The sequence below is a fragment of the Carcharodon carcharias genome, chromosome 18, assembly GCF_017639515.1.
Source record: "Carcharodon carcharias isolate sCarCar2 chromosome 18, sCarCar2.pri, whole genome shotgun sequence".
Taxonomy (NCBI): domain Eukaryota; kingdom Metazoa; phylum Chordata; class Chondrichthyes; order Lamniformes; family Lamnidae; genus Carcharodon; species Carcharodon carcharias.
Genome location: NC_054484.1, coordinates 83197777 through 83213602, shown reverse-complemented (window position 1 = coordinate 83213602; position 15826 = coordinate 83197777). Strand labels below are relative to the sequence as shown.

Here is a 15826-nt window from a genome sequence, read left to right as displayed (position 1 = left end):
AAGTCTCTCCAACATCTGCAAGGCTCATATAAGGAGCTCGATGCAAGTCTCAACACTTGTGTGAATGGATAAAGCCACAATAGGACTCAAAACATTCAACACCAATCAAGACAAAAACACATTGGTGCCCTTGCCACTGGACTCACTATTTTGACTTGAAAGTATATCACCATTCTTTCATTGTCAGTATCTTAAAATTCCTTATCATTTATTAATTTTTATTCACTCACGGGTTGTGGGCATCGCTGGCAAGGCCAGCATTTATTGTATATTTGTTTACATATGGTAGATACAACCACAGTGCTGTTAGGGAGGGAGTTCCTGGATTCTGACCCAGTGACAGTGAAGGAATGGTGATATACTTCCAAGTCAAGATGGTATGTGGCTTGCAGGGGAGCTTACAGATAGTGGTATCCCCATGCATCTGCTGCCCTTGTCCTTCTAGGTGGCAGGGGTGACGGGTTTGGAAGGTGCTGTTGAAGGAGCAGGGATTGAGGGATATCACTGGCATAAGGATTGCAGCAGTTCAAGAAGCAGGCCCGACAACCACCACCTCAGTACAAGGGATGGACAAAAGTACCAACATTCCAAGAACAAACCGTGAACTTGTTTTGGAGTAGATTTTGATTCTGCTAAAGAGATTGTATAATGGTGACCAATGAAGAAAATGCTTATGAAACCTTTGTAAGGAAAGGGTAAACTCACTTAATGTTGCAGTCATATTAACTTTTCGTTTTTGCCTGTTGGTCTGCACTAGATTGCTGCTTTGGGTGCATTAGTGTGCTTAGGTTGGAGTTTTGTGAGTGAGGGAGTTCAGTGAAGAGGGAAAGGAGGTGGTCCTTTCTTTTTCTATCTTTTTTAGCCCCCAACAGCTGACTCGTTCTTTGCTACAGAGTAAGAAGCTGATTGGTGAGTAACTGGTAAGTTATTCTTCTTCTAATTGTAATAAATAGTTCCTAAAGTTACAGAATGGCAGGTCAGCTTGGCGCAGTGGAATGTACATCCTGCAGTATGTGGGAAGTCATGGATGTATCATGTGTCCTATCATCTGCAGGAAGTGTCACTGGCTGCACAAGTTTGAGCTCTGGTTTACGGAACTTGAGCAGCAGCTGGAGTGACTGTTGTACATCCGCAAGGCAGAGAATTATGCGGATAGCACGTTTAAAGTGGTGGTCACAGTGCAGCTTAAGATTGTACAGGCAAAGAGGGAACGGGTGACATCAGGCAGTCTAAGAGATCCAGGTAGATAGCACAGGAATCGGTTTTCCAGTTTGGATACTGGTGAGGGCAATGGTTCCTCATGGAGTGCAGCCAGAGGCAAGTCCATAGCACCATGGGTGGCTCAGTTGTACAGGACGGGAGGGAGAAGAGTAGGAGAGCAACAGTGATAGGGGATTTAATAGTCAGGGGATTGGACAGGTATTTCTGCAGCAGTAAATGTGACTCCAGGATTGTGTGTTGCCTCCCTGGTGCCAGGGTGAAGGATGTCACAGAGCAGATGTAGGAGGGTGAACAGCTAAAGGTCATGGTCCACACTGGTACCAATGACATAGGTAGAAAGATGGATGAGGTCCTGAAAGTTAGGAAGGAAATTAAAAAATAGGACCTCAAGAGCAGTGATCTCAGGATTAAACCCAGTGCCTCATGCTAATGAGCACAGGAATAGGAGGATTGAGTGATTGAAAACATGGCTGGAGAATTGGTGTAGGAGGGAGGGCATCAGATTTCTGAAACATTGGGACCGGTTCTGGGGCAGGTGGGACCTACATAAGCTGAACGGGTTCCACCTTAACAGAGCTGAGACTAATATCCTTGCAGGGAGATTAGCTAGTGCTGTTGGAGAGGGTTTAAACCAGCTTGTCAGTGGGTGGGAAACTGAGGGGCAGCTCAACTTGGAAGGAAGTAAAGCTCGTAACAGGAAGTAGAAAAGTGGTAATTGAAATTAGAAGGCAGGCGAAATGAAGGCGAGCATCAAGTAAGCCTATAAATGTGGAATAATGCCAAAAAGACTAAGTTAAGGGCACTTTGCCTGAATGTATGCAGCATTCGCAACAAGGAAGGTGATTTGAAAGTACAAATAGAGGTAAATGAGTATGATCTAATTGCCATTATGAAAACATGGCTACAGGGTCAAGACTGGGAACTGAATATTCAAGGATATTCAACATTTAGGAAGGACAGGCTAAAAGGAAAAAGAGGTGGTGTTACGCCGGTAATAAGGGATTGGATCAGCACAGTAAGGGAGGATCTCAGATCGGAAGAACAAAATGTGCAGTCTGTTTGAGTGACTGAATTTTGGAAGATGATCACCAAGCATCCATTATCTCCAAAGCTACCTCTTTCAACACCCTGGGATGTAGAATACCAGTTCCTGGGAACTTATCAACTTTCAGTCCCATTAATTTCTCCAATACAACCTTCTGACTAATGTTCATTTCCTGCAATTCCTCATTCTCCCTAGCCTGTTGGTCTCTAATTCTGGGAGATTTCTTGTATCTTCCTCAGTGAAGACAAACACAAAATAATCATTCAGCTTCTCTGCCATTTCTCTAATCCCCATTATAAATTCTCCGGACTCTGCCTGTAATGGATCCACATTTGCCTTAGCCAAATGTTTCTTTTCAACATACCTATAGAAGCTGTTACAGTCCATTTTTATGTTTTTTTCCTAGTTTACATTCATATTCTATTCTCATTTTCTTTTAATCTTGTACAATCCTTAACTTCCTTTGTTAGCCACAGTTGACTGACTTTTATTTTTGGGCTTTTGTGCCTTAAAGGAATGTATAATTGCTGTAAACTATATAGTACTTCTTTAAATACTATCCATTGCCCATGTACCATCATACCTTTTAATGTATTTTCCGAATCCACCTTAGCCAATTTGCCCCTCATACCTTCATAATTTTCTTTATTCAAATTTGACATCCTGGCTTCAAATTGAACTACCTCACTTCCAAACATAATGCAAAATTCTATCATATTATGGTCATTCATTCCTAAAGGTTCTTTTACAACAAGATTATTAATTAGCCATTTTTTATTGCATCATACTATACCTAAAACAGCCTGTTCTGTAGTTAGTTCCTCAACATACTGCTTTAGAATACTATCCCTAACATTCCAGAAACTCATTCTCCACAGCATTAGTACTCATTAGGTTTACCCAGTCGATGTGCAGATTGAAGTCACCATGATTACTGTATTACCTATACTACATGCTTATCTAATCCCCTGATTAATACCATGTCCCATACTACCACTACTGTTTGGTGGCCTATAAACTCCCAACAATGTTTGCTGCCCCTTGCTGTTTCTCAGCTGGAATGATTCCTGCAGATTGGAAGATAGCAAATGTCAATCCACTATTTAAGGGAGGAAGAAAGGGGAACTACAGACTTTTAGCCTTGCATGAGAAGTATGGAAAATGCTAGAATCTATTATAAAGAATGTGATAAATGGATACTTGGATAATAATGATCTGATTCAGCGTAATCAACATGGATTTATGAATGGGAGATCATGTTTGACGAAGCTTTTGGAGTTTTTTTTGAGGATGTTAGTAACAGAATTGATAAAGGGGGGTCAGTGGACATTGTATACTTGGATTTTCAGGATGCTTTGGATAAAGTCCCCCACAGGAGGTTGGTTAGCAAAATTAAAGCACATGGGTAATATAGTGGCACGGATTAAGGATCGGCTAACAGGCAGAAAACAGAGTATGAACGAACGAGTCATTCTCGCATTGGCAGGCTGTGACTAGTGAGGTATTGTAGGGATCAGTACTTGGGCCCCAGCTGCTCACAATACATATCAATGATTTGGATGCGGGGACCAAATGTAATATTTCCAAGTTCATGCATGACAGAAAGCCAGGTGGGAATGTGTGTTGTGAGGAAGATGCAAAGTGACTTCAAGAGGATTTGGACAGACTTAGTGAGTGGGCAAGAACAGGGCAGATGGAATATAATGTGGAAAAATATGAGCTTATCCACTTTGGTAAAAGGAACAGATGTACAGAGTATTTCTTAAATGGTAAGAGATTAGTAAGTGTAGATGTACAAATGAATTTCCTTGTCAATAAGTCACTGAAGGTTAACATGCAGGTGTGACAAGCAATTAGGAAAGCTAATGGTATGCTAGTCTTTATCACAAGAGTACAGGAGTAGTGAAGTTTTGCTTCAATTGTATAGAACCTTGGTTAGACAGCACCTGGAGTGCTGTGCGCAGTTTTGGTTCCCCTACCTTAGGAAGGATATTATTGCTATAGAGGGAGTGCAATGAAGGTTCACCAGACTTGTTCCCAGGATGGTGGGACTGTCCTATGAAAAGAGATTAAGGAAAATGGGACTGTATTCTCTAGACTTTCTAAGAATGAGAGGTGATCTCATTGAAGCCTACAAAATACCTAAAGGGATAGGCAGGATAGATGCAGGTAAAATGTTTCCCTTGGTTGGGGAGTCTAGGACAAGGGAACACAATTTTAAAATAAGGGAGAAGGCACTTAGGACAAGATGAGGAAAAATCTTTTTACTCAGAGGGTTGTGTATCTTTGAAATTCTCTACCCTAGAGGGCCATGGAAGCTCAGTCATTGAGTATGTTTAAGGCAGAGATTGACAGATTTCTAAATGCTAATGATGTAAAGGGATATAGGTATAGTGTGGGAAAAAGGCATTGAAATGGATAATTAGCCATGATTGTATTGAATGGCGGAGCAGGCTCGATGAGCTGAATGGCCAACTTGCTCTAATGTTCCAAAGTGGGGATTAAAAGTTGAACCAGTTAAAGACACTCTTTAGCTAATAAGAAATTACTAAGATGCTGCCTTTATTAGATTCAGTTGTCTATGAATTAAAAAATGAGGAGGGTAACCTTGCAGGAAAATACGATCTGTGTCCCGCATGATCAAGCCAAATTAAATATTGAATAATGAATGTGGATTTAGAAATATTAAAACATGCAAATTCTCATATAGCCAGAGTCGGAAAAAGTTTAAAAGGGATGACAGGAGAGATAACTTGGGCAGAATTTTGCCCTCGGATGGCAGACAGGCAGCTAAACTCTGCTGCCGAAACGGGGCCGGCCGCCATTTTGAGTGGCAGGCCAATTAAGGCCTGCCCAGCGGCCTTCCTGACAGGAGGGGGGTGGGGGGTGGAGGGATTCCCCATCTATCCAAGTGCACTCTGCTCCCTGAGGCAAAGTGCTGTCTCAGGGAGTTTACTGATAGGTGAGAAAAGTCAAAAAATTGAGAAATATCAAAATTATTAGCATGTCCCCCTCATGTGATAATGTCACACTAGATGGAACATGTTAATAAGAAACACAAAGTTAATTAAATTTTTAAAAAATGGACATGAAACTTCATCCCGCCAGTGGATGAAGTTTCATGAATCATCTGGAGCCCACTGAGGCTCCTGGCCTGCTCACCAGCCTTAAGCTTGGACAGTCAGGGTCTTTGACAAGGTTAATTAGCCTGTCAATGGCCTTAATTGGCCATTGACAGGTCGGTGGGCAGACAGCTGATTTCGCTGTCCACCTGCCTTTCTGAAGATTTAAATGGACCAGGATGGCGTCGGGGGTTCCTCCCATGTCATTTTCCCCTCGGCAAGCGGGCCCCGCCCCCAAATCGCTGAGGGGAAAATCCGGGCCGTCAAAGTTCATCAAGATTTGGTCAGCCAACAACCTGGAGCTCAAACTGTATTGAAGTAACTGAGCTTTTAAATATATGTGTAATTATTGTTATTATCATTTAAATTTCCACGGTTGCCAATAAATGTTTTACTGTTACCTATACCTTATTACCTTCAAGGATAACTTATAAACTTGGTGAAAACATCCATTCTCTAAAACCTTAAAGCTTTTAATTACCAATAGAAGCAAAGAAAATGATGGCCAGAAAATCCCGAATGGGTTCCATGCACAACATAACTTCCTCTGTAGCAACGTGACCTTGTGATGAAATTAATGCCCCAGCCAAGAAACAACCCAGCTCCATGGAGACATCTAGCACTTCAGTAGCCTACAGAAAAATAAAAAATAAAATTAAAAACTGTGAACTCTGTAATTAGGTCTGCTACATGTACTGTGAGGAGCAATGCTACAATCACTAATGATGAACAGCACTGGTATCGTTGCATTGATGTATAGCAGCAATCACTATTGCTGAACATTCCTCAAAAATCATAGCCATTGCCGTCACAAAGCAGCAAGAACAAGCAACTCTCATTCAATGCATTTATTCCCCAGCATTTGTGATGCTAAATTAAATTCTTCCTCATGCTTTGCTGTTATAGGTTTTTCCCTAACTAATCTCAACCAGACATAACTCAATGCTTTGACGTGTGGCTATTAACATGTGACATATAACTAGACTCTTGACACATGAAGAACATTAACCCATCATTCCCCAGACTTGGTTAGTTTTTTGGTATATGATATTGATTATGAAATAATTTATAATTTAATAATATATTAATCTGAACACTACCTAATTTAATAAATATACAGGTAATATCTAATTCCAATAAAAGCATTTCCCCTATATGTACAGATATCTTGAAACAAAATTCAACTAAAATACAAAAATGTAAATTATTCAATAGGATCCTAATCATCCTTTCTCAAATGAAAGTCTCCAAACCCATGTTTTCTTTTTCATTCATAGGATGTGAACATTGCTGGCTAGGCCAGTATTTATGCCCCATCCCCAATTGTTCTTGAGAAGGTAGTGGTGAGCCACCTTCTTGAACCGCTGCAATCCATGTGACATAACGCTGTTAGTGAGGGAGTTCCAAGATTTTGAATAAACGACAACAAAGGAATGGTGATTTCTTTCCAAGTCAGAATGGTGAGGGGTTTATTACTGAACTCCAAACAGGAGAAGTCATGCGCTGCTGGGTATCCTTGTAGTCAAATCATAAAAACCTTGCACATATGTACAATAAGTATTGAGAAAGGCAAATGGAATGTTAGCCTTTAATGCAAGGAAGATGGAGTATAAAAGTAGGGAAGTAACTATACAGGGCATTGATGAGACCAGAGTACTGCGCACAGTTTTGATCTCCCGATTTAAGCAGGGAAATACACTGTGGCCTCTACTGCCCAGAACTCCAAAATCAGGAAACACCAGTTGTTCAGAAAGATTTCAGCAGGATCCACAACTCTCAGACTTGCCACTGGCACTACTGCAACCAATAGTTCAACTATGACGGTGCTTTCCTGTGCTACAGTTGGGTACTGATGGGAAACAATTAAGGGGCATTTACCTGCCTACTCTCCCAGATTCCACCTGGTAGGTAGGATTAAAATTTTCCAAGCAGGTTCTGTAAATTTTTTTTTATTTGCATGGTTCAATTGGGAAAGTTATGAATTGTGGAACTCGCCTTACAGATCTAACTGGGCTAGTCAAAATTAGGAAACTCTCCTTTGATTCGAGAATTCCAGAATTCAATGAGAGAGGTGCAACAGCTCAGTCACAACTAATTTCTGCCTGGTTAACCATTTAACATTTGACAAAGTCCTCAACTTGTAACACTTTCAAACTTACGGTCCAAAAATGGAACCTTTTGGAAATGAACCCAATGAAATCATTGAATTTTTTTTAAAGGAAAAGGGATCAAATACTAGGATATAAGGAGAGACTGTGAAGTGGAGCTAGGTTTAGAGTGCTCCAGAAAAAAAGTTGCCATAGCAAAATGTCTAAATGGCCCCTTGTGCTATATAATCCTCTATGATTCTATAGCTATTAAGGCTTGCACAGTCAAATGGGATTCTCCCCTCCAGGATGCCTCACTTCACGTCGCTCCAAAGTCAAGTCTCAGGCCACAGTTACATTATCTGGGTTGGACAATATCATCCAGGAATACGACTCTGCAACGATTTCTCCAACTAGGCGGAAAGATTTTAAAATCTTTTCTTGTGGGAGAAAGGGGAAAAGAGATGCTTTACATATAAAATCTTACTCAAATCGGCAAGTTTTAGTGCTGACAAAAATCTGCAGATAACATTTTTCAATTGCAGAAAATAGCAGTCAGTCATTTTTTTGTAAGTCATACACACAGCAAAAACTTTTACCATGCAAATCAACAGATCTCACCAGACATCTTGCTTTGGCATGTTCTACATTTAACCTAGTTGAGGGGAACTAGCAGGATGAGGGTCTCCAATCTTACTCTGAACTCTTTTGTAGCATATTATTCAGCAATCCACCTAGACACCCTCTCTCATGCACATCCAGGCCGTTTCATCCTATCAGCCTGTGCTTTCCCACGAGTCCAGATCTCCTCATCAATGCTCCTACAAACCCTCAACAATCCACCTTCATAGTGAAACTAGTTTTGTGGAAAAGGTTTCATCACTGTTAATTTTCTGAGTTCAGATGAAGCATAGCAAAGTTCAGAACAAATGATCCTTTAAAACGCAAACGTTTTTCCCCAAGATTCCAGAATGAAATATATTTAAGATCATAGCAGGTGTATCATCAGCCACAAAGAAATTACAGAAAATACATTATTATTTTCTGGGATGACTGCCTCATGTCAAGCATTTTATACATTTGGTCTAGGAGAGATTTCATTTTTTGCTCTGTTCTTGGAATAATGGTGATGCTGGCAAGGCTATAATATTATTCTCCATCCATGCCCTGAAGTAGTGGTGGTGAACTTTTCCCATTAAACCACTGCAGTCCTTTAGAGTGATGATGCTCAGGCAAAGGTGTTAGTTAAGGATTTCCAGGATTTGATCCAACAATGATGGAACAGCATTAGATGTCTACATCAGGACTGTTGACATGGAGGAGAACTCAGCATTGACAGTGTCTCAAGATCTTACTCTTGGCAGTAGAGGCTGTGAAGCAGGAAGGTAATATAGCAGTTTATTGCAGTCACATTGTGCCAGCAGTGGATATCAAGTCCAGGGATAGGGGCACTAATCAAGTAAACTGGTTTGTCTCAGATGATGTTGAGAATCCTATAACACTCCTGACTTGGGCCTTGCTTATGCTGGTGAGACTTAAGAGTCAGGAAATGAGCCACTCATCCTAGCCTCTGTCTTTATCTCGCAGCCTGTGGTGACAAAGCAACTCCATTTAGGCATCTGGTCAGGCTATCATCTGAAATGTTGATAAGGGACTTGGCAATGGTGTTCCTACTGAAAATCAGAGGAAAGTACTAGGACATTTGTTTGATCAAGATGCTACCATTTGTGGTGTAAATATTACCTGCCACCCAGCAGTCCAAGCCTTGATGTTATCTAGGTGCAGTGCAGGATGCCATAGGGGCTTTTTTAATATTGGAGGAGTGGTTGTTGGAACTAACACTCTAAAATCATCTCTTAAGAAGTCACAACTGATATGAAGGAAGGAAGAATAAGTAGTTAAAGATGGTTGGGTTGAGGACACTGCATGCCAGCAATAACCTGGGGATTAGCCACTGACCATCATGTCTGGCAGCCCATCATGCACAACTCCAGTGGCTGGACGGTATCGCCTTAACAACCCCAACTCAATCAACCTTAGTTTTGATAGACCCAATAGTCAGTCGAATAGTGTTAATATCAAGCACTGCTGCTAATCGTATCTTCTCTGGCATTCAGCTCTGAGAACGAGAACTGAGCAGTTCGTGATAAACCTGAATTGTGCATTACAGAGTAGAGTGTCAAATTATTGTACTGCTGAAGACTCCTATCACTTTGCTGAGCATTGAGAAAAGCCTGATAGGGTGGGAATTTTCTGGACTAGGTTTATGCGGCTTCTTCTAGATAGGATATAGCCAGGACTTTTCCACATTGCTGGGTGTCAAAGCTAACCCAGCTGTGGTGGGCATGTCTTTAGCATTAAAGTCAGGATATGAGTGGGGCCCATTTTTTTTCTGTGTCCTGCACACACTAATTTCTTAAATACTTACAAAGAGCGACAGAATTGTTACAATGCAGAAGGAGGCCATTCAGCCCATCATATCTACACTGGCTCTTTGAATGAGCAATTCATTAGTGTCATTCTCCCTTCTCCCCATAAAGCTGCATATTCTTCCTTTTCAGATAACAGCCTAATTCCCTTTTGAAAGCTTTGATTGAACCTGCTCACCACACTCAGGTAGTGCATTCCAGACCTTAACCATTCGCTGCATGAAAAATATTTTTCTCATATTACTTTTGCTTCTTTTTATGCCTTCGCGTTTTCAATCCCTTCATGAGTGGGGAAGTTTCTCCCATCTACTCTGTCCAGGCCCCTCATGACTTTGAATATCTCTATCAGATCTCCTCTCAGCCTCTTTTCTCAAGTGAAAACAATCCTATCTTCTCCAATCTATCTTCATAACTGAAATTCCTTACTCCTGGAACCATTTTTCTGATTTTTTTCTGCAGGTTCCCCAATGCCTTCACACCTTTCCTAAAGTGCAGCACCCAGAACTGGATATAATTCTCCAGCTGAGGCCAAACTACTCTCTGAAAAAAGTTCAATATAACCTCCTTGTGCTTGTACTCTGCCCCTATTAATAAAGCCCAGGATACTGTATGCTTTATGAACAAGTTTTGTATCATCCACAAATTTTGAAATTATGCCCTGTTCACCAAGGTCTAGGTCATTAATATACATCAGGAGAAGACCCCCAACACTGCCCCTGTGGAATTCCATTACAAACCTTCCTCCAGCCCAAAAAAGTCTATTAACCACTACTCGCTGTTTCCTGTCATTCAATCAATTTCGTATCCATGTTGCTACTGTCCCTTTTATTCCATGAGTTCTAACTTTGCTCACAAGTCTGTCGTGCTGTACTAGATCAAATGCTTTTTGGAAATTCATGTACACCACATCAACAGTATTGCCCTCATCAACCCTCTCTGCTACCTCTTCAAAAAAACTCCAACAAGTTGCTCAAACACAACCTTCCTTTAAGAAATCCATGCTGGCTTTCTTTAAATAACCTGCATTTGTTCATGTGACTATTAATTTTGCCCCTAGAAGCTTCTGGCCTGTAGTTGCTGAACAAGGATGTAACATTTGCAATTCTCCAGTCCTTTGGCACCAACCCTGAGTCTAAGGAAGACTGAAAAATTATGGCCAGTGCCTCTCCAATTTCCACTCTCACTTTCCTCAGTATCCTTGGATGCATCTCAATCATTCACAGTGCCTTGCCAACTTTAAGTACATATCCAATACCACACCTCATCAATTTTGAACCCTTCTAGTGTCTGAATTACTATCTCTTGCACCATGACCTTAGTACCATCTTTTTCCTTGGTAAAGAGAGATGCAAAGTATTCATTTAATACCTTACCTATGCCCCCTGCCTCCATGCGCAAATCCCCTTTTTGGTCTACTCCTCCTTTTTCCACCCTTTTACTATTTATATGCCTATAGAAGACTTTGGGATTCCCTTTTATGTTGGCGGTCAGTCTCCTTTCTTACTCGCTCTTTGTTTCACTTATTTGCTTTTTCATCTCCCCTCTGAATCTTCTGTATTCAGCTTGATTCTCAATTATGTTGAGATGCATCATCAGTACACTTTTTTTTTTCTCTTTAATTTGTATCTGTCACCCAGGGAGCTCTGGATTTGTTTGCCTTACCTTTCCCTTTTGAGGAAATATATTTTGACTGTGCACAAACTCTCTGTTCTTTGAAGGTAGCCCACTGATCAGCTATCATTCTGCCTGCCAACATTTGACTCCAGTTTATTCGGCCCAAATCCGTTGTTACCCCACTGAAGTTGGCTTCCTTCAGTTAATTATTCTTACTCTGGATTGCTCTTTGTCCTTTTCCATAGTCAGCCTAAAACTTAATATAAAATGATCACCATCCCCTAAATGTTCTCCTACTGATACTTCATCCACTTGACCCACCTCATTCCCAGGAACCAGGTCTAGCAGTGCCTCCTTTCTCATTGGATTGGAAATAAGACTGTAGAAAATTTTCCTGAATACACTCCAGGAACTCTTGCTCTTCTCTGCCCTTTACACTACAGCTATCCCAATCTATATTCGGATAATTAAAGTCCCCCATAACTACTCTATAATTCTTGCACCTCTGTAATTTCCTTGCAAATGTGTTCTTCTATGTCCTTCTCATTGTTTGGTGTAGGCCACCACCTAATGTAACTGAACCTTCATTGTTCCTTAGCTCTAGCTAAATAAATTCTGTACTTACCCCCTCTGGGACATCCTCTCTCTGGCACTGCAATGTTCTCCTTAATCAATACCGCCACTCCTCCTCCTTTTCTTCCTTTCCTATCTTTCCTGAATACCTTGCATCCAGGAATAGTTCATATTTAGTCCTGCCCTTCTTTGAGCTAGGTCTCTGTCAATTTGCATCTGTAACCCACCAATCCTACTAATCACACACCGTGCACTCAGTTTCACACACAGTAACCTTGTTATAGACTTTATTACTTTCTCCTTTACACTGACACCACCTGATAATTTATTATTCCCAACTCTAGTGCTATCTCTCCCAAGATTCTGTGCATGTTGGTATTCCTCTCTGATATTGCTTCCCGGTTCCCAGGCCCCTGCCAAATGAGTTTAAACCCTCCCCAATAGCACCAGCAAGGAACTTTATCCCAGCTCTATTTAGGTGCAACCCATCTGGTCCACACAGATTCTGCCTCCCCCAGAGCCAGTCCCAATGGCCCAAGAATCTAAAGCCCTCCCTTCTGCACCATCTTTCCAGCCAGGCATTCATCTGCTTTATTCTCTTATTTTTATACTCACTTGCGCATGGCACTGACAGTAATCTGGAGATTACTACTTTTGAGGTCCTGCTTGCTAATTTCCTCCCTAGCTCCCTGAATTCTGACTGCAGGACCACATCCCTCTTTCTGCCTTTGTTGCTCGTACTAATGTGGACCATGACTCCTGGCTGTTCACCCTCTCCCTCCACCCCTTCCCCAGGGTGCTCTGCAGCTGCTCAGTGACATTCTTGACCCTGGCATCAGGGAGGCAACATACCATCCAGGATTCATGTCTTCAGCCAGAAAAACACCTATTTATTCCCCTAATTCTCGAAACACCTATCACCATTGCTCTTCCAGTCTTCTTTGTACCCCTCTCTATAGTTGAACCATTCATGGGCTTGGTTCTGGCTGCACTCCACAGATGAACATTAGTATTGAGAACTGAATACCATTGACCAGAAATTGAATTGGACCAGCCATATAAATACTGTGGCTGCAAGAGCAGGTCAGAGGCCAGCAATCCTTTGACAAGTAACTCACCTCCTGACTCCCTAAAGCTTGACCACCATCTACAAGACACAAGTCAGGAGTGTGATGGAATACTCTTCATTTGCCTGGATGAGTGCAGCTTCAACAACACTCAAGAAGCTAGACACCATCCAAGACAAATCAGCCTGCCTGATTGGCACCCTTCCACAAATATTCATTCCCTCCGAACAGTAGCAGCAGTGTGTACCATCTACAAGCTGCACCTTAGAAACTCACCAAGGCTCCTTAGGCAGCACCTTCCAAACCCACCACCACTACCATCTAGAAGAAGGGCAGCAGGTGCATGGGAATACCACCACCTGGAAGTTCCCCTCCAAGCCGCTCATCATCTTGACTTGGAAATATATTGCCGTTCCTTCACTGCCCTGGGTCAAAATCCTGGAACTCTCTCCCTACACAGGGAAAGCAGTGGTTCAAGGTGGCGGCTCACCACTACCTTCTCAGGGGCAGTTAAGGATGGGCAATAAATACTGGGCTAACCAATGAAGCCCACATCCCATAAATGAACATGAAACAAAAATACTGGTTAGAGAGTGGGATGCACTCAGGCAACTCCTGCGCTACCTACCTGTTTCTTTTTGCCTATCTGGCAGTCACCCATTTTCTCTCTCTCGCTGTATACCCATAAGCTGTGGAGTGACGTATAAGCATGCTATCTACGAAGCTCTCAACCTCACAGATGCTCCACAGTGATGCCAGCTGCTGCTCAAGTTCTGAAATCCAGAGCTCAAGCTGTTGCAACTGACAACATTTCCTGCACAAATTGTTGTCCAGGACAGGGAGAACGTCCTGGAGTTCCCACATAGCACAGGACGTGCACTCTAGAGACTGAAGCAGCCCTGCCATTCCTCAGTTAGTTACTGAACACAAATTGATTAGCACTGGTATCTATTAGAGATCTTGTGAGGAGGCCCAATTGGACTAACTAGCACTTTGGATGAAGACATTTGGAAATACTTTGGCCTCATCTCTTGCACTTATGTGCTGGGATCCGGCATTCTTAAGGATGGGGATGTTCATGGAATCAGTTGCCTGATTTCCCACTATACTGAACTGGATATAGTATAACTCAAGAGATTGCCCTGATCTTCTGCTTTTGGTGTGTCTTAACCAGGCCTTATAGCTTCACTAGGTTATATTATTCAGAGAATGGGACTAATAATCCAGTGAACATAAGTTCAAAATCCATCATGACAGCCTGACATTGCAAATTCAGTTTCAAAAATTTGTAACTAAAATTCATTAAAAGCGACAATGAAGCTGTCGGGATCTTGTAAAAATCCAACAGACTCATTAACACCCTTTAGAGAAAAAGACCTACTGTCCTTACCCGGTATTGGCTCTACATGATACTAGTCCTACATTAAAATAGTTGACTTTAACATAGTCTAGCAAGTCAGTCAGTTCCATCACTGCTTTCTCAGAGCAACTAGAGATGGGCATATAAAGGTCAGCCTGGTCAACTACACCCACATCCTAATAAAAATAAAATCTAACTATCTCCTGGCACACACTTATACGCTGCCTACTAAACCAAGTATTGTCTTCCAGCTAGATGATGATCAAGGAATGAGAGATGTGTTAGGCCTGGCATTACAGATTGTGGTGTTATAAAATTCTGATGCCCACAGTGCCTCATGAATGTCAGTTTTGAGCAGCTAAATCTGTCCTTGTGCTGCTCTAAATCGCACAGCAGCAGTGCCACGTTTCACACTGCCATTATTGCGAAGATGCAACTTTGTCTTTACAAAGATTTTACTGTGGCCATTCCTACCTATGCTGTCATGAACAGATAATGTGCATAAGCTAAAATGACGATGACATCAAATAGGTTGCTGTCTACTGATCTCATCACAATCTGATGAAGGCCATCCTGCAGCCATATCCTTTAGGACTTGTCCATTAGTGGTACTATCAACACATGCACAATAGACATTAAACATTTCCCACCCAGAGTACATTTTGTGCCCTTGATTATCTTACTGCTTACAAGCTGTACTTAATGAGGTGTAACTGATGTCAACTGAGAGGCAAGGCTTCATAGGGTCCAGATATTGAGGCCATCTATCTGTATAACATATATAGTCAATTTACATTAGGAATGTGGATTCTGTCCAGTAGCTGTGACCAGACAGCCACTAACAAAATTGTGTTTCTCACATAACTATCAGTTTGAGACAATGAGGTTCAGCAGCATATACCAGAAGAAAAAAATAGATAAATTCATAGAGATGGGCAGAGAGATAGAGGCACAGCAACAGGGAGAGAGAGATTGTGAGACAGAAAGACAGAGATATGTACAAAGGCAGGTGAGTGGGGGTGGGGTGTGCGCAAGAAAGAAAGAGTCAGACAAAACTATTGAGGGAGTGAGTCCCAACCAGTGATTTTGATCAGTAAAGTGAGGTCTAGATCAGAGCAAAGTGTGTATAATATTTTATTTTGATATTGAGATCTTGCTTCCCACCTCCTTTACACTCCACATGTTCTCTTTTGATTTGAAGACGAACACGGTGCAAAGGGTAAAGATGTGTTGAGAAGTGTGTGGGCAGCACAGGTACAATTCCAGTGGGAACAGTTAGCACAAAGAGTTGGTGGAGCATAGCCACAT

At 41.7% G+C, this 15826-nt stretch overlaps 1 protein-coding gene across 2 annotated transcripts in view; it reads right to left on the bottom strand.

Moving 5' to 3' along the window:
• tmco3 (transmembrane and coiled-coil domains 3) overlaps positions 1-15826 on the bottom strand; it is a 70289-nt gene that overhangs the window by 17083 nt on the left and 37380 nt on the right. For both annotated transcript variants that reach the window (XM_041211562.1, XM_041211564.1), the window contains one exon: positions 5870-6020. In XM_041211562.1, coding sequence (XP_041067496.1) covers positions 5870-6020 — 151 coding nt within the window. The remainder of the gene's footprint in view (positions 1-5869; positions 6021-15826) is intronic.